General features: G+C 46.9%; 1 protein-coding gene across 1 annotated transcript in view; it reads right to left on the bottom strand.

Annotated features, from left to right (window-relative positions):
• The window catches only part of GRIK5 (glutamate ionotropic receptor kainate type subunit 5), a 1,516,626-nt gene that overhangs the window by 139,915 nt on the left and 1,357,270 nt on the right, over window positions 1-19,441 (bottom strand). Inside the window, exon 16 of the mRNA XM_085615595.1 lies at window positions 5,578-5,687. Within this exon, the coding sequence (XP_085471721.1) occupies window positions 5,578-5,687 (110 nt within the window). The remainder of the gene's footprint in view (window positions 1-5,577; window positions 5,688-19,441) is intronic.

Raw genomic sequence — 19,441 nt, 5'->3', positions numbered from 1 at the left:
ACTTGTATTTTGCTGTTTCTGTCATTGCATCCAGATATATAATACAACAAGTAACATCATACCTACAACAAGTCAGGACTATTGGCTTTGTCTATGGTTGTTAGTTGCATAAGATAAATAAGCCGCAACTATGGCTTGCATATAATATTGAAAAAGCTTCCACTTAAAGCCCTGGTGACACCACGACAATGTTGCTGCTCCTGAGTTTCAAAAAGAGAAGGGAAACCCAGAGAGAAAATGACTCTCTTTAAAGGATTTTCCTTCCCCTACAACGCTCACCTGGCATGACGCCATGATGTAACTTTCACTCAGAGCTGGATTGGTAAGGCACATGGTAAGGCACTGGATTGGTAGGTGCAGCCAGGTCCGTTATGGGTCTAAGGGTTGCCGGGAGCAGGTTTCAGGCTTGGGCTCCCAGGAACCTAAAGGATCCTCCTTCAGATCTAGCTTGACGTATCCTGGGTACCCAGGCCAGGCCATTCGTAGAAGACATCAGAGTTCTGGATGGCATGTACTCTCTTCCTGAGGCATTCCACACCTATGCCTTGTAAGGCTTTGAAAGTCAGCACCAAAGCCTTATATGTAATCCTCTTTCTCAATGGAAGCCAGTGCAGAGCACCGAGGTGATGGGGCCTATGTGTCCTGGGATTAAGCATAAGAACCAGTCTCGCCACTGCATTTTGACCTACCTGCAAGCGGTAGACTCAAGTACAAGACATTCTTGTAATCTAGTCTGGAGGTGACCAGTGTTTGGACCACAGTTTTCCTTGTGTTCAGTGATAGCAGAGGTAAGAATTTCCTCAGCATTCACAGAAGATCAAAGCAGGTACCTACTACCGACTGGATTTGATGTTTCGTCGAGAGAGAGCTATCGATAGAGATTCCCATATCTTTGCCTATTTTTGAGTAGAGGGTGGTGGTGACTTGTCCCAAGGCCACCAGAGTCTCCACTATTCCGAGGGAGGTGAATCAAAAAAGATAATCTCCGATTTCTCAGGGTTACACTTCAGTTGACTCCTCATCAGCCAATTGAACACCCTGGAGTGGCATATTCGAATCTTCTCATCCTCAAGTCTGCTCCTTTTACATAGGTGAAAAGTAGCTGGATATCGTCTGTGTATGAAATTATTTTAGCCCTGCATGCTTCTGCCAATTATGAAAGTGGGAACATGTACACATTAAAAAGTGTAGGGCTCAGTACAGAGCCCAGCAGGACCCTCACTTTCAGATTAGGAATGGTAGCGGCAAAGGGAGGAATCCAAACTTCCTAACTTCTGTCCTCAAGAAAAGAGGCTAGCCACTTTCATGCAGTACCGCCAATCCCAATCTTCTTAATCTTTTCCAAGAGCTTGGCATGCAGGACCGTATCAAATGCCGCAGACAGGTCTTAACTTTAGAGAACACCTGATCTAGGGTATGTCTCGCCCTGTGCGTAGGATAAGACACAGAGGGAAAGAGGTTAAGAGCTGAAAGAGTCTCAATGACTTTCAACTCTATAGGTTTATTCATATGAAGGTTTAGATCAACCAGAACGAGAAAGTGGCTGTATCTAAGGGCCAGGAGTGCTATCGCCTCATTGAGGGATCTCAAGAAGGTGCCCACCGTCCCATGTGGCCTATGCATCAGGGTACCAGCAAGGGATTGATGTGGTGATAGAGAGCAGATGAATCCAAGACATTCCGCTCCCTCTATAGCTCCCAGGGTGATGGCCGTACAATCAATTTCTTGCTTAAATATAATAGCCCCCCACCCCCTTTTCCTGACGGGGTGATCCCTCTTAAGTATCTTATGCGGAGTTAGGAAAGGCTGACAGTTTCACCTTCTCCCCGCTTCTAATCGTATGTCTGCACGCTAAGTTCCAGTAATAGCCTGATCTGCTTTTAATAATTTAAAAAGTATTTTAAAGTGTGGGGGGGGTATTGAATTGAATAGTAAAGTATAGAAGGATTACTGTTTGCTTAAATTTGACTGCATACTTGAAATTGACTTGAATACTTGATTTTGATTTAAAATCGTGGTAAATGCTTACTGCTTACCTGAATGTGATCTCTCACGAAGCCGGTGTTTGCGCACATTGCTACATCGCACTTACACTTTCCTTTCTCTCCTCCCCTTCCGGGAGGAGAAAAGGCCTGTTTTAGAGCCGCCATCTTGAGACAGTGTGCGTTCTAGTGGTTGGCAGGCCATAACATTTAATGAGCCTGTCAACGCAGATGCGCAGAGGATGCACACAGCGGGCGCGCCGAAGGCGCACCAAAGGCAAGCCCGTCTGCACCCGTCGGTGTCCCTACCATGGCCAGCGCCAGCCATGCTGCCCAAATCTACCCAGGTACTGCATTCTCATCAAAATTGTTAAAAAGCTTTGACACCAGGAGATAATAGAATCCCTCGGAATGCGCCAAGTAGTCGACACCCCGACTCACCAGGTGGGTCACACACTGGATGGAGTCTTCTCCAACTCCACCTCGCTAATGGTTGACCCCCCTATCCTTCAGATATGGTCAGACCCCACATTTATCTCCCTTAGCATCAAGATGCCAATTGTGAAACACCCTGCAAACCAAATACCCTCCCCTCACTCATGGCGCAAGTGGGTGCAATTAGCTACCAATTCAAAGCTGCCCACTATTGCTTATGCTTGCGCGCCTGTCCTAACTGGCAAAACTCCAGAAGACTTACAACTCTTCCATAATTAGTTGACTTCAAAATGATGAATTAGCCCCAATGGAACAACCTAATAAGAAAGTCAAAGCCAAAACCCACCAAGCTCCTTGGTACACACCCGCCTTAGCTCAACTACATCTCCTATGTAAACAACTGGAACGCAAGTGGAGAAGAGCCTACAACCGTGCAGCCCAAAAAACGTTTCAAATAAGTAGGAGACATTACCACACACACATTAAATTAGCTAAAAAAAAGTACTACTCAAACAAAAAACTTGAGGCACACCAAGATCAGAAAACCGTTTTCTCAATTATAAAGTCCTTTACTGACCCCAAAACACTGAGTAGAGAAATCCCCCCATCACAGACCTTATGTGATCAGATCTCGATCTTTTTTGAGGAACAAAATCCAGAATATTCAAAAAGACTTCACCACAATCCCTATGCAAAACTTAGACTTTGATTTAGAGCCCGACTCCACTGGAACCAGTCCCTCACTCCAAGTCTTTGAAACAGTCTCGCTCGAGCAGACACTTGGGAAAAATCGCTGCCTGTAAACCGGGCTCTCCTCTGGATGCTTGCCCTCCCATGATCCTCCACCAAATCATAAACATAGTGTAACCAGTGATTAACCAGATAGTCAACTCCTCATTAACTATAGGGACAATAACAGACGAATGGAAATTGACCATAGTGAAACCACTGGAAAAAAATCAAAATATAGATTCATCTAATCTCTCAAATCTCGACCGATATCACTGCTACCTATACTGGGCAAAATCACAGAGAGACTAGTTAACAGCGAATTGTCTAACTTCCGTGAAACCGCCAAGATCCTTCACCCAACGACAATCAGATTTCCGTCCCAAGCATTCAACAGTATCTGCGCTTTTGCAAATAGCGGACACATTAAAATCTACGGCTGACAAAGGCAGGAAGGCAGTCTTGATTTTACTCGACCTGTCAGCCGCATCTGATACCATATCACATGGTATTCTCCTCGCACGGCTAAAGGCAAGTGGTATCTCGAACACTGTATTGGCTTGGATTAGATCCTTTCTTGCCAATTGTAGGCAAGCAGTGGGCCTTGGAACGTTCCTCTCTGCTGAACGTCCCATCACATCAGGAGTACCGCAGGGCTCATCTCTCAGCCCTCTGCTATTCAATATATACATGCCCCCCCCCCCCATCTCCTTGATATCCTCTTTTGATATTGAAGTAACGTCATACGCGGATGACACACAATTGATCCTATCCCTGGACAAGGATTCAACTGAGGCAGAACTCAATTTTAACCTATGCCTAACAGAGGTCATGCAGTGGATGAAGCTCAACCATCTCAGGTGCAACACAGATAAAAGTGAGATCCTCCTGATAGGAAAAGACAACCCCTTCCAGCCAAGTGTGTGGTGGCCGGAAGATGCCACTGCACCCCCAAATACTGTTGGTGTAGCAAAAAACCTGGGAGTGCAATTCTATACTTCATTCTCCTTCCGACCACACGGTGCAGGGACTTGTTTTAACATAATCAAGACATTAAAAATATTCTTAGACTTTATTCCTCTCTCTCTGAGGAAGACAGAAGGAGTGCGATGGCACTTATCCTCTCACGTCTAGACTACTGCAATAGCCTATTAGCAGGAGCAAATAAACAAACACTAAAGAGACTACAAGTGGTACAACACGGAGCGGATCGCCTAGTTCTAAAATTACCACGTAGATCCTCCGCCTCCGCAGCTCTTAAGACCCTCCATTGGCTAACTTTGCATAACAGAATCTTTTTCAAGATATTCTTAATCAGAATTTAGAGCATCCTTAAATTTGGGCACAACGTATCTCTCAGCTAGATTTACCCCCTACACCATGGCCAGGACTCTTAGATCCTCGTCGGCTAACCTCCTCAAACCCCCTTGCTTCAGGTATAAAACCAAGGGAGGAAAAACTGTAGCGGCATTAGGAACCAAAGCTTGGAATCTCATGCCAACTCACCTAAGGCTGATTCAAACAGAAATACAGTTCAGGAAGGCCTTGAAGACCTGGATCTTTGCATCTTCAGATGAATTCTGCCTTTCCCTCATATAGGGTCCCCTCCTGTCTACCTTGACTTTTTTCCGCACAGCGCCAGGAAGCTCCTTCCAGAGTGAGAGTTTCCGCTTTATAAATACCTTTCAATACTCAATACCCAGGTGGAATGGTCGCTGCAAGCATGGGATTGGAGGATTCGGTTAGCCAGGTTTCTGTTTAAAACAATAAGTCATCCTGAAGAAGGTCAGAAACCTGCATTTCATGCTCCAGCAAGGAGCGCGCGTTGAGCAAAAAAGCGGTGACGTCTTCCACGTGCTTATCCTTACCGGCGCTGCTAACTGGCGCCATGGGAGATCCCTCTGCTGCACATGGAAAGACCCAGTTGCATCGAGCGCATTGGAAGTCATCAAACTTCCCACACCTCATGACATCTCCCTTACAGGACATTTGAGTACCTGGTTTGCATAACATTGCCCCGTTGTACTGCAGTCCCTGCTTCATAGGCATATCCAAACTGGCAGCACCTCCGGGAGGCGGACTGGCACAGATAGGCATGTTTTAGGCACGCCTGTGGCGCGCCAGCGGTGCGTCCGCACAGCGCCTCTGTTCATATGCATGAGAACTAGAGCATGCATTAACAGAGAATGGCGCCGCTACATGTCAAGAAACAGTATTTCCCTTGTAACAGGTACACCCTCAGTAAATATTTAAAACTGCAAAGTAAAAAACAGATTAAACAAGTGCAGGCAGGGTAGTGCACGTTAAAGATAATTGCTGCAGTAAACTCCAACTCGTATCATCAGGGAAGATGCAATGAAAAGTCAACAAAATACAACACAAATAGAGAGGTGAGCAGAGAATAAGCAGAGGAAAGGTCTGGGGTACATACCTGGCAGCCAGGAAGAGCACACAGCTTACAGCCAGGTATGCCAGGAGCATGAAGAGCCAGACAGCCGGGGAGAAGGGGTCCAGGAAGGAGAAGTATCCCGGCTTCCGCCCCTAGGAGAAGACGACAGGTCAGGCTGTACTCCAGAGACAAAAGGAACAACAGCGCTTCTTGGCTGTGCTGGTGTGGTACCAACCGGAAATTACATCAGGACTTGACATGAGGAAATGCTACATGGCAGACAATAAAATACTGCAGAAACAAAACACAAGACTACAACCCAAGGACGCGCCACGTTAGAGCACCCAAGAGAAGACAAAACATAATAAGCAAAGCACAAAAAAACAAAACAAAACAAGGCAAAATTCAACCCACAATATATAAAATCAGTGGCAGCTTCATAAGCAGTACACTGCACGTGCCTGTGATGGAACCGGGGGAAGTAACATGCAACAACAGAGTCTACTGAGTCTCACTGCCAGCGGGAGACACCATGTGAACAGAATGTGCTGACAGTGGGAGATACCGTGCAACAACAGAGTCTACTGAGGGTCACTGGCAGCGGAAGACACCATGTGAACATAATGTGCTGACAGTGGGAGATACCATGCAACAACAGAGTCTACTGAGGGTCACTGGCAGCGGAAGACACCATGTGAACATAATGTGCTGACAGTGGGAGATACCATGCAACAACAGAGTCTACTGATGCTCACTGGCAGTGGGAGACACCATGTGAGCACAATGTGCTGACAGTGGGAGATACCATGCAACAACAGAGTCTACTGAGGGTCACTGGCAGCGGGAGACACCATGTGAACATAATGTGCTGACAGTGGGAGATACCATGCAACAACAGAGTCTACTGAGGGTCACTGGCAGCGGGAGACACCATGTGAACATAATGTGCTGACAGTGGGAGATACCATGCAACAACAGAGTCTACTGAGGGTCACTGGCAGCGGGAGACACCATGTGAACATAATGTGCTGACAGTGGGAGATACCATGCAACAACAGAGTCTACTGAGGGTCACTGGCAGCGGGAGACACCATGTGAACATAATATGCTGACAGTGGGAGATACCATGCAACAACAGAGTGTACCGAGTCTCACTGGCAGTGGAAGATACCATGTGAACAGAATGTGCTGACAGTGGGAGATACCGTGCAACAACAGAGTCTACTGAGGGTCACTGGCAGCGGGAGACACCATGTGAACATAATGTGCTGACAGTGGGAGATACCATGCAACAACAGAGTCTACTGAGGCTCACTGGCAGCGGGAGACACCATGTGAACATAATGTGCTGACAGTGGGAGATACCATGCAACAACAGAGTCTACTGAGGGTCACTGGCAGCGGGAGACACCATGTGAACATAATGTGCTGACAGTGGGAGATACCATGCAACAACAGAGTCTACTGAGGGTCACTGGCAGCGGGAGACACCATGTGAACATAATGTGCTGACAGTGGGAGATACCATGCAACAACAGAGTCTACTGATGCTCACTGGCAGTGGGAGACACCATGTGAACACAATGTGCTGACAGTGGGAGATACCATGCAACAACAGAGTCTACTGAGGGTCACTGGCAGCGGGAGACACCATGTGAACATAATATGCTGACAGTGGGAGATACCATGCAACAACAGAGTGTACCGAGTCTCACTGGCAGTGGAAGATACCATGTGAACAGAATGTGCTGACAGTGGGAGATACCGTGCAACAACAGAGTCTACTGAGGGTCACTGGCAGCGGGAGACACCATGTGAACATAATGTGCTGACAGTGGGAGATACCATGCAACAACAGAGTCTACTGAGGCTCACTGGAAGCGGGAGATACCATGTGAACAGAATGTACTGACAGTGGGAGAAACCATGTAACAACAGAGTCTACGGTGGCTCACTGGCAGCGGGAGATACCATGTAAACAGAATATGCAGGTGATATATTTCTTAGATTTCTACAGCAGGCTGCACCTTGTGCACTGAAATGGGGGATATCTTGATTAGAAAGAGATCTCATTTGCAAAAGACAGAGGATTAAATATTTACAGAGCAGGACGTACCATGTGTTGCAGACAAGAGGTGGAACAATTATCTAACGGTGGGATATACGAAGCCTACAGAACGCGCAGGAGCTTCTAGCTTCTGACAGATGTGTGTGTCCCCAACCGGTCACCGCCACTGATGACTCACAAAATCATTGCCGGACACACAGCCATCCCATTGACAACCTCCACCCAATAAGACCTGGTTTTGTGGGGGCAGTGTGTTGCCCAAATGATGCTATCTTTGAGTTACACCACATCCTGGCAAAGACATTGGATGTGGCAGTCAGCATCCTCAGACGACATAGCTGTATCATGGGGACCCCTCAACCCTGCCAATAATACACTTGCCGAGCAAAAGGGTGTGGTTGGGGGTCATTTGAAGTAGGATGCTGGCTCTCTAAATAGTGCACTAAAACCAAGTACATTGTGCAGAGAGTCTAATGGATCCCAGATTGGTATACAGGGGCACAAGTAGTCAAACGCTCTATTTGTGGTAGTATCGGCGAGCAGGTAGGATTGTCAGAGGGTAATACTAAACATTTGTTGTACTCACAGTGGCATATATAATTTTTCAGACCAAGAACTTGGTTCTACTGTAAGTATTTTTTAAGATGGCCATTTTCAAATTACGCCCCATTGAAATCAAGGAGGAAACGTTGAAGAATGCATCTAATAGCACACAGTTGGATCTCAAAGTTCACCTTGAGGATTTAAGTAGGTAGCAAGGCCAGGACCAATGTTCCACCAGCGGATTCTTGGGAGCGTCCCGGATGCGGCCCAGAGGAGGGTGCTGAGGCCGTTGGTAGCTGATGTGCTACGAAGAAAGGGGGGCACCTGGAAACGCTGCACAGAGGTACTTAAAGGTAAGTGCGGGGGCCCCACTCAAGGGTGCACGTCACAAGGGCCTCACGACCATGGGAGCACAGCAGGATTGTCGTTACCAAGGATGGTCGGGCAGGGTGCACAGCAGATAGGCTCATAGCTGCCAAGGTTTCAGATTGCTATGTGTGACATTTTCATAATCTCAGTGTAATTATGAGTGATGTTTCAATGACTATGAGTGACACTTTGTTCCAAACAAAATCAGGCAATAAAAATCAGGGAAACATATGAATATTAGAACTTACACCCGATTGAGCAACAAGAAACTCTAAGAAGTCACTGAATTAAAGTGGGCTGAGGGGAGCGGCTGCAAACTGAGCAGAACAGAGTCAGACTGCGTGACTGCTACTTTATGCGCTGGCAGGCACGGGGCGTAATGATAATGCAGACACTGATGTCATATGTGGTGCTTTTAGGAAGCAAGCAGACTACTGCGAGGGTTAACGGTCTTCTTGCTACTGGAATGGCTGAGCGAGAGTGCATGAGGTGAATCAACGTGACTGGACAGAATCACTACAGCAAAAATGTTTGTGCTTGGAGTCGGAGAAGAAAGGGAATCTGATGGACATAGTTTGTTTGACAGTGAGGGGAGGGAACCCCAGCAGAGCTGCATTTTCATTCTATTGCCGAAAGATGTTTACTTCCCTTCTCTGTGCTGCGCAGAGAGCATTTAAATGCAAGCTCTATGTTTTACTCTTGGGTCCTGAATCACGTACACTTGGAATTACCACTCCCTTTCCCTAAAAACCTCATTCTTGACTCCCGAAATGAGGTGCCCTCAGCAGTACCTACCATGTGACAAGGCAGTAAGAATGCGGCACCCCATCTTTGGGGAGAAGGTGGTAGCTGAGGTACGGGTTGGGTAATGACCTAAATCTCCGGCAGTCATATTCCAAGAAAAATATTTGTCTTTTTGGGAAGTAAAGCAAGGTTCATTGAAGGTGACTGAAGTTAAACGACGATGATTCGAAAAGCGTGCCAAAGCAGTTTATTTCCAAAACAAAGTGTTTTGAAGTATATAAGCGATTATTGCTTTAAACCCAGATCATACAAACAGAATGTCTGAAAATATGGATTAGAAGCTTGTTTTTATAAATGCCTCCTACATCTGCCCGTCGCACTTAAACACTTGTGTGCCGCTCTGACGACAATGAACACCCGGGATCAAGTGACAAGACCAACACCGTGTCTCCGGTTCCCGAAAGTACACATGTCCAGAGGGCACGGCAGGGGCTGAGAAGTTGACTGTTCTGTGAACAATCTCTGTCCAGGCTGACGCGGGGGCTTAGGAGGGAATGGGCCCAGCAGGCTATAAAACTACAAAATCCTGCGCAAGAGGCTCAGGTAATGTGACTTCTCAGCTGGCAGGTGCGGCACGGAAAAACTAAGCTGCCGCCCACCAGTGTGTCCAATCTTCGAAGCATATGTGTGCCTCTGGTTACCAATGGGGTGGTGCGATTGTGGGAAAACAGCAGGCCAGACCCGCCCCATGGATCACCCACGTGATGGCTGGTACACCCAGGGTAGATTCACAGAAAGGCTGGTTGGGGCATCGTTAATTGATCTGTTAAACTCTGGCCCGCCTGCTCAGCGCTGTTCATGAATATTCTATCTCTGACGCACAGCATTTTAAATTTGAAGGCGCAGTTTAGCGTGCTGGTGCTGCCTCATTGTCAGTGAGCCTCAATTACAGTATTGTCAGAGGGGCGCTAGAATGCGTAACTAATGCATTTTAATGCGGTGATGCGGACACCAGCATTAAAATGTGTTAATCTAACGTTTGATGCATGGTACTGGCAGAGCTGTAGGTTAGCCGGGCAGCATGCGTCGAGATGTCCTCACAGTCAGCAGCTTGCAGAGGTGATTCGGGAACAGCTGGGCTACTCATGAAGTGGGTCTCAGGGGTCTCCATGTCTCCTAATAGGTGCAGTTGGAGTTTCAACTGACCGCTTCGTCTTGGTGAATGCTGAAGGGAGTCCAGTACCCCAGGTATTGGTGCAGCATGGCTCCCGTAGAGCCTGCAGTCTCCAAACTTGGCAAGGAGACAGATCTGACTCTTCATAGCCGGTGTACTACTTTTGGTTTGGGTGCTGCTTTGGAGTCACCGAGGAGCAGCAAGTTGGTAAAACCGGATTCTGTGGTCTGGTGTCTGTGGCTGCAGGGGAGTGGTACCTCGCAGTGCTTAATTTGAGCTGGTGCTTTCCGGTGCTCAGCACGGGTACTTAATTGGTTTCCGGTGCTCTTCACCGGCACCTAATTGCCAACACCATACTTAGAACAGTCCACCTCATGGTGGCGCTGCTCATCTAATTTAGAGATGAGCAGAACAATGGTAGTTTAGGAATACAATATACATTAAAATTGCTGATACCTGCCTCCCCGGCCATTCCTTCAGCTTTGGGGACCTGGAATAATCTGAACTGTCGCCTTTGCATGCAAGAGAGATGGTTAGTAGTTGTTTAGGCAGCAATGACAAGGGCGATAGGTGGTGCAAGCTGCAGTGGCCTCCTGGTCAGAGATCTGGCACTTAATATTTTACAAATTAAGCACTGGTACCTTCACTCCAAGGGAGTTATTTGGTGATTTGTAGAAGGCTGGTGTGGCTCCAGGGTTCTTGGAGGCCTAACAGTTGCAGGACGAGACAGAACACCACAATTGTTGAGTCCTTAAGGCAGAAGGCAGGGTTTGTCTAGAGGGAATGGAGAAATTCTTCGTCCCAAAGACGGCTCCTGACTGAACTTGTTCTGCCTGCTGGGGAGACACGGAGAGATTCTTCTTTTCGAAGACAGCTCTTGAATGAACTTCCTCTGTCTGCTAGGGACACACATAGCGATTCTTCTTCCCGAAGACAGCTCTTGCCTGAACTTCCTCTGTCTGCTAGGGACACACATAGCGATTCTTCTTCACGAAGACAACTCTTGACTGAACTTCCTCTGTCTGCTAGGGACACACATAGCGATTCTTCTTCACGAAGACAACTCTTGACTGAACTTCCACCGCCTCCTATGGAGAGATTCTTCTTCGCCCTGGATTGAATCTATGTGTCCAGAACGTTGTTCCTGAATTCAGGAAGCAGTTTTCTTGACTTATCAGCATGGCTATTTTATCAAGTCCTTCCTATCAAAACTCCCTGCTGAAAGAAGTCTGCTACAGGAGCTGTGTGCAAAACACTAGAAAAAGTTCTGGGTCTATGTAGGAAAGTGCCTCACACACTACATGAGGTATAGGTAAGTCACCCCTACTGCAGGCCTTACAGCTCTAAGGCAGGATGCATGATATCCCACGGGTGGACACATCTGTATAGGCAGATATAACTGTGCTATATCAAGTCCATTCTTAGATACTGTAAGTGCACAGGGAAGCCATAGAGAATACATTGGCTGAATACTGGAGTCTCTTGCTCTCCAAGATGGCTTCATTGTACCCTAAGAGGTTTGGTACCTATTATTAATCAATCCTCACTGATGTCAGTCTTTGATTTATTAATACATGCACATAGGAGACCCTTTAGAGGGTCCCCTGAATACCTAGCAAGCACTGGTGTGGCTCTGAGCAGTCTTAGCATGCCTGCCGCCGCTAGACATGTTTCTGAACACATGGGGTGAGAGCCCACGCTCTCAGATGCCGGGAACAAAGCCTGCTCTGGGCGGAGGTGCTTCACTCCTCCTCCAGGACAGGATGGCCTTCTTGGGCGGGAAGCTTCGAAGGTGATGCCGCCATTGAAACGCGACCCAGACAGCTCCAGATAGTGGAGGATGCCAACCCTTCATTCCTGCTCCACATTTGGTGGAAACACATGCGGGACAATTAGTTAAATTAGGAGGTGGGTCCCAATTCAGCCAGCACCACTCCTAAAGTGGGGCAGGTCTTCAGTCAAGAGTTGTATTCGCCAAGAAGAATCTCTCTGTGTCTCCATAGCAGGAAGTAGACGTTCAGCGAAAAGTTGCCTTCTGGAAGAATAATTTCTCTACGTCTCCTTAGCAGGTGGTGGAAGTTTAGTCAAGAGTTGTCTTCGGGAAGAAGAATCTCTCTGTGTCTCCTTAGCAGGTGGTGGAAGTTCAGTCAAGAGTTATATTCTGGAAGAAGAACCTCTCTGTCTCTCACTAGCAGGCAATGGAAATTCAGTCAAGAGCTGTCTTCTATAAGAAGAATTTCTCAGTGTCTCCCTAGCAGGCAGTAGAAGTTCAGTCAAGAGTTGTCTTCAGGAAGAAGAATCTCTCCGTGTCTCAACAGCAGGCAGTGGAAGTTCAGTCAAGAGTTGTCTTTGGGAAGTGGAATCTCTCTGTGTCTCCTTAGCAGGTAGTAGAAGTTCAGTCAAGAGTTGTCTCCGGGAAGATGAATCTCTCTGTTTCTCCCTAGCAGGTGGTGGAAGTTCAGTCAAGAGCTGTCTTTGGGATGAAAAATCTCTATGTGTCTCATTAGCAGGAAGTGGAAGTTCAGTCAACTCTTGTCTTCAGTAAGAAGAATCTCTCTGTCTCCGCAGTGAAAGTTCAGTAAAGAGTTGTCTTCTGGAAGACAAACCTCTTTGTCTCTCAGTGTCTTCCCAGCACGCAGAGGAAGTTCAGTCAATAATTGTTTTCTTCCACAGTTGTCCAAGCAAGATTTAAAATTTCTCAGGGCTAAGCAAGCTGTCTCAAAACATGAGATAACATTCTAATGTTGAATGCCCCAAGACCAGTCTATAAACAAAATCCCATGAGTGCTCTCTTTTACTCCAAAGTGATGTGTTTCTTATTCTTGGTGGCACCCAACCCCCATCCCCAGAACTCCTTGTACCCTAAAATCAAAGCCGTCTCAGGCAGACTCACAAGCCAACCCTCCGTCCACTGCTAAAGATGCCCCCTACTTTAAAGACATCCCAGCCCCACCTTCTAACACCTTCCCACAAACTTGAGCTGGTTATCAGAGACACTGAGTCTGCAGAGGACACCCCTTGATAAGGACGACTCAATGTGAGCAACTATGTTCATGCCTATTTAGCATTAACAGATAAGGTCCCCTCTCATATTGTGAGAATTTCCTGTGAATTTCCTGCATCTGCTGTCCCCCCAGAAACACTGTCTGTCCCGCAAACGGCCTCTGCTTAATGTTAATTGAGTTGGAGCATCAACAGTCGGCACTGCCATATGGAGTGTAGTGTATATGCAGAAGGCAGAGAGCCCCCTACAGTCCAGGGCATTTAACATGTCCGCCCAGGAAACTGGCTTCAGAAGGTGCGATGAGTGAATGTCACTACAACTGGCATCATTTTGACTCCAAAGTTAAATCTCGGGGCTGTCTCTAATTTATAGGTATCAAGGAGGCACCATTTTCTCCATGGAGTTATGGATTTACACAACTATTGAACCGAATTCAAGGAGCATTTATGTAGCGCTTATATCTCCTGACAAAGCTTTAAAATTGGCTTGCAGGTTGGTAGTGTCAGAGTTTTTGTGCATTGATATTTCTGTAAATCATTAACAATTCTCAGAATGTAGATTTACTCCTAATTGTAAACGTACACAGTAATATAATACTATTGTCTTTGAAACAAAATCTCTATGTCATGTAAAAGTGTGTTTTAGCTTATGTTAACTAGGCCTCAATTTAGGCCCAGTGTCCATCTTTTTCAAAATGTATAACTTCCCCCAGCACATTTCACTGCTCTTTATTTCAACTGCTCACAGTCATGTTAGTTTATTGTTTTTGCTGTTCTCAAAGGAGTTTTCCTAGCTTGGTCACAAAACTGTATCTTTCTCAAGGACCTTCTGCTAGATTACTATTTTTCTTCAGAATAGTTTCTTCTGGTTCATGTAACTAGTTTGTCCAGCCATCTCCGGATGACATTAGCAGAGAGTGGGCAGAATCAATATTCATGCAGTGGGATAGTGCTTAGATGCTAAAGCAGAATGACTTTTTATATAACCGTGCTCTGAATTCTGTTAATAATGTAACACTATTGTTCAGACCATGATGATGAATCTTCATTTTCAACTCTGTTCTATGAGAAGAAGCCCAATATAAACCCCTGGTTTCGAAGGTGAGCCAAAAATACCCTGAAGACTTTCCAGTGCTACCCATTTCTCTGTTGACTTTTGTAATAAATCTTTTAAATGGTATTCCTGAAGTAGGAATCAATTATTGAGTGTGCCCATTATTCATATTGCTGTATTTCTAATGTGTTGGGGGGGGGAGGGGGGGGACTTTACCTTGGGGTCACATTGCCTCATGAAACTGAGGTTTAACACCATCTCCAATTGTTCATTCTGTGGGCATTCCGTTGAGGTGTAGTTTTGGGGTTCCCAGCGCCCACAGTAGCAATTTATTCTGTGCGAGTGCTATGGATGACGAGGTGTATGTCAGTTTAATGTTTTGTATGAGTGTCTTTTGGAATGTGAGACCAGAGTTGTGCTCCTTTTGTGTTTTGCTGATGCGCCTATAGGTGGTTCGAAATAAAAATGAAAAGTATTAAGAGAATGACAGTAACCTATTAGATCCATGCATGTGGATAGGAAGTGTAACTACTATACAGCCTACATTGGCAGCTTTTTTGTGAAGTGTGTGCATGGCTGTGTCGCTCGGAATGTTGGGCCTAGAAAAGTTCCCAGAAGTCAAGGGTGATGCAGTTTTGCATCAACACTGTAGTGCCAATAGAACAGCATCAGAGGAGCCGATTATAAGAGTGGGCGCTATACAACAAACCAAGTTAGTCAATCAAAGGAGTATTCCTAAGGAGTCCAACAGGAGCAGCAGAGAAGAAACTTAGGGAAGTGGAGAGAATACAGCCAACCACGGTACGTGGTCTTAGGAGTCCACTCATGAGTCGTAGAAAAGAAACCCAGAGGAGTGGACAGAATACAACCAGTCATAGTAAGTGGTCTTAGGATTCCACCCAGTTGTGGCAGAGAAGAAACCCAGATGAGAATACAGAATACAACCAGCCATGGTATGTGATCTTAGGATACAATCAGGGTGTGGCAGAGAAGAGAGCCAGGGAAGTGGACAGAATACACCCAAACATAATATGTGGCCCTAGGAGTCCACCCAGGTGAGGCAGAGAAGAAACCCAGATGAGAATACAGACTACAACCAGCCATGGTACTTGGTCTTAGTAGTCCACCAGGAGCAGCAGAGAATAAACCCAGGAGAGTGGACGGAATACAACCAACCATGGTACGTGGTCCTAGGAGTTCACCCAGGTGTGGAAGAGAAGAATCCTAGATGAGAATACAGAATACAACCAGCCATGGTATGTGGCCTTAGGAGTCCACTACCTGCGGCAAAAAAGAAACCCAGAGGAGTGGACAGAATACAACCAGTCATAGTACATGGTCCTGCAAATTCACCCACGTGTGACAGAGAAGAAACACAGATGAGAATACAGAAAACAGCCAGCCATGGTATGTGGTCTTAGGAGTCCACTTAGGTGCGGCAAAAAAGAAACTCAGAGGAGTGGACAGAATACAACCAGTTATGGTATGTGGCCTTAGGAGTACACTTAGGTGCGGCAAAAAAGAAACTCAGAGGAGTGGACAGAATACAACCAGTCATAGTACGTGGTCCTACAATTCCACCCACGTGTGACAGAGAAGAAACCCAGATGACAATACAGAAAACAGCCAGCCATGGTACGTGGTCTTAGGCTACTCCCCAGGTGTGGCAGAGAAGAAACCCAGGGAAGTGGACAGGATGCGGCCAATCATGGGAACTGGTTTACAAATCCACCAGGAGCAGCAGAGAAGACACTCAAGGAAGTGGACAGAATACAACCAACCATGGTACGTGGTCTTAGGAGTCCACCCAGGTGTGGCAGCAAAGAAACCCAGATGAGAATACAAAATACAACCAGCCATGGTACATGGTCTGAGGAGTCCACCCAGGTGCAGGAGAGAAGCATGACAGATGATAATACAGAATACAGCCAGCCATGGTACTTGGTCTTAGGAGTCCACTCAGGTGCAGGAGAGAAGCATGACAGATGAGAATGCAGAATACAACCAGCCATGGTACGTGGTCTTAGGAGCCCACCATGAGCAGCAGAGAAGAAACCCAGATGAGAATGCAGAATACAGCCAGCCATGGTACGTGGTCTTAGGAGTCCACCATGAGCAGCAGAGAATAAACCCAGATGGGAATACAGAATACAGCCAGCCATGGTACGTGGTCTTAGGAGTCCACCCAGTTGTGGCAGAGAAGAAACCCAGGGAAGTGGGCAGGATACAACCAACCATGGTACGTGGGCCTAGGAGTCCACCAAGGTGTGAAAGAGAAGAAACCCAGATGAGAATACAGAATACAACCAGCCATGGTACGTGGTCTTAGGACGGAGCCCACCATGAGCAGCAGAGAAGAAACCCAGATGAAAATACAGAATACAGTCAGCCATGGTACATGGTCTTGGGAGCCCACCATGAGCAGCAGAGAAGAAACCCAGATGAGGATGCAGAATACAACCAGCCATGGTACGTGGTCTTAGGAGTCCACCCAGTTGTGGCAGAGAAGAAACCCAGGGAAGTGGGCAGGATACAACCAACCATGGTACGTGGGCCTAGGAGTCCACCCAGGTGTGGAAGAGAAGAAACCTATATTAGAATAAAGAATACAACCAGCCATGGTATGTGGTCTTAGGAGTCCACCCAGTTGTGGCAGAAAAGAAACCCAGGGAAGTGGGCAGGATACAACCAACCATGGTACATGGTCTTAGGAGTCCACCAGGAGCACATTGCACACCCAGACATAGTATATGTGCTGATGAACATAGGCTGAAGTGGGCAAAGACCAATCAAGGAAACCAATGGACTACAGACATACAGGAGGTAAGCGATCAACTCAGAAGGGGTAAAGGTCCAAATGATCGATGTAGGCAACATTAAGGACCTGCAGAGGGAGGGCGTCAGTCAGTCATTCTCAGGGTCAAGTGCATTTGTCACAGAAAAAGAGAAGATTAATTGCAGGGTAAGGATCAAGAGAGGCGATGACAGCAGAGAATAGTGGCAGTGGTAATGGCCTGTGGTCCTAGCAGGGCAGACAGTCTCATAGACAGACAGTGGAGGGTACGTTTAGGCCAAGGAAGAACGGCTATCGAAGGGGCAGATGAAAAACGGTGACACCAGCACAGACATGGTGAGCAGCGTCTCAAACACCAGAAAACAGCAACGCTGTTCCAATGAATCACGTTTTGCTTTTTCTCAAACTTGTTTTTATTGAGTTTTGCACAAAAGTTGTCATAGCAAATGGCAATGCATATAATCGTTCATCCCGTATACAGCTGTCGTAATGCTATTTCCGAGTAAAGATTATTGCGGTTGTTACGGGTCCCCGAGTCCTCAAAAAGTCATATACGCATTATGTCGCGGGCAACAAATTCTTCTTGGACTAACCCCACCCGTGTACCCCTAACCCTCCCTCTCCCCCAAACCAAGCCCCTTTGCCAAGGAGTCACTCCAACAACCGCTTACATTGAGCATATAGGGGAGCCTGTGAATACACCCTCAACTGTGTGTGAACCACAAAAAGAAAAAGAAAAGAAGGAAAAAACAAAAAGCTGGGCTCATGTGACCCATTCTAAATATGACCCTGGATGACTAGAAAGTGCGGAGCGAAGTCTGTGATGCGCTCTGATGTGTGACGGTACTCTGGTTAGAAGTAGAACAGGTGCAGTGCTCCAACCCTCGGGGAGCATATACTCATCGGGAGCCCAGTGGACAAATACTTCACTAAAGGACCCCATCTGTAGTCGACATTTTTAAAAGCGTCTCTGTAAATGTCACTCAGTCGTTCCATCATTAGTGCTCTCCAGTGGCGTGCCTGCCATTGAGTCATGGCCGGAGCCTTCTGCTTCTTCCAGGCTGCGTCCAAAGCAGTTTTGGCTGCACCAAGTCAAAGCCACATAATGGCTTGATCCACCATGGTTTAATACTTCAACCCCGGGTCCCTAAGCCCCGGAAGCACAAATTCAGGAGAGACCGGAATGGCGTATCCTAATGTCTTTGATATGGGCAAGAATTTCATTCCAAAAAGGGCGAATCACCGGGCCGTCCCACCATATGTGACGAAAATCACTGAGAAGGCCGCAACCCCTCCAGCATAGATCTGTTGTGTTGGGGAAAATCTCCTTGAGTCTTGTGGGGTATAGGTACCAGTCATAGAGTACTTTATAATGGGCCTCTCGTTGTGTCAGTGAGTGATTGTGACACCGTATGTCCCTCCATATAGCTTTCCACTGAGCGTCCGTGATATCTTGGCCAAGTGTTCTTTCCCAAAATTCAAGATACCGGGGACGAGGGGAGGGTAGGGTGCGTAATAATAGTGCGTAAAGGAAGGAGCTAGCCCGTTTCATTGTGCCCGCTCCTTTCAGATAGTGTTCTAGTGGTGTGAGTTCCCTCGTCGCTCCTTCTCTAATCTCAGGTTGCAGGGCCCAGTGGCGTAATTGGAGATAGTGAAAGTATTCTGACGTGGGCGGAGTGAAGTCACACTGACAGTTTTCAAATGTTAGGAAATCCCAATTGTGGAATAGGTGTGTAAAAGCAAGGCATCCCCCCTCCCTCCATGCGTCACAAGGGCCCGGCTCTAGTGCAGGGGGGAACACTGGGTTGTAATGTATTGGGGTGAATGGGGATGGGAACGTCGTCCAATCAGTCTGTCGCAGCACATCGTCCCATGTGTGAAGAGTCTTTTTGGTATGAGTGCTAATGTAAGCATTTGCTGGACGATCTAGTTCCGGCTTCCAGAGAAGGTCCCAGATCACCCGACCGGCTATCGCCTGGTCCATATGTAGCCAGTGTTTTTCCGATTCTCGGTGGGACCACCCGACTATAACCCGGAGTTGTGCTGCTTTGTAATAGAGTGTCAGGTCAGGCATCGCTGGGCCTCCTTCATCTGTGGGTTTTCTCAGGAGATGGAATGGGAGCCTCGGTCTCTTATTTTGCCAGACACATTTTTTAA

The sequence above is a fragment of the Triturus cristatus genome, chromosome 7 (genome assembly GCF_964204655.1).
Source record: "Triturus cristatus chromosome 7, aTriCri1.1, whole genome shotgun sequence".
NCBI classification, from domain to species: domain Eukaryota; kingdom Metazoa; phylum Chordata; class Amphibia; order Caudata; family Salamandridae; genus Triturus; species Triturus cristatus.
The sequence above is the reverse complement of the archived record's forward strand: the minus strand, read 5'-3'. Positions and strand labels throughout refer to the sequence as shown.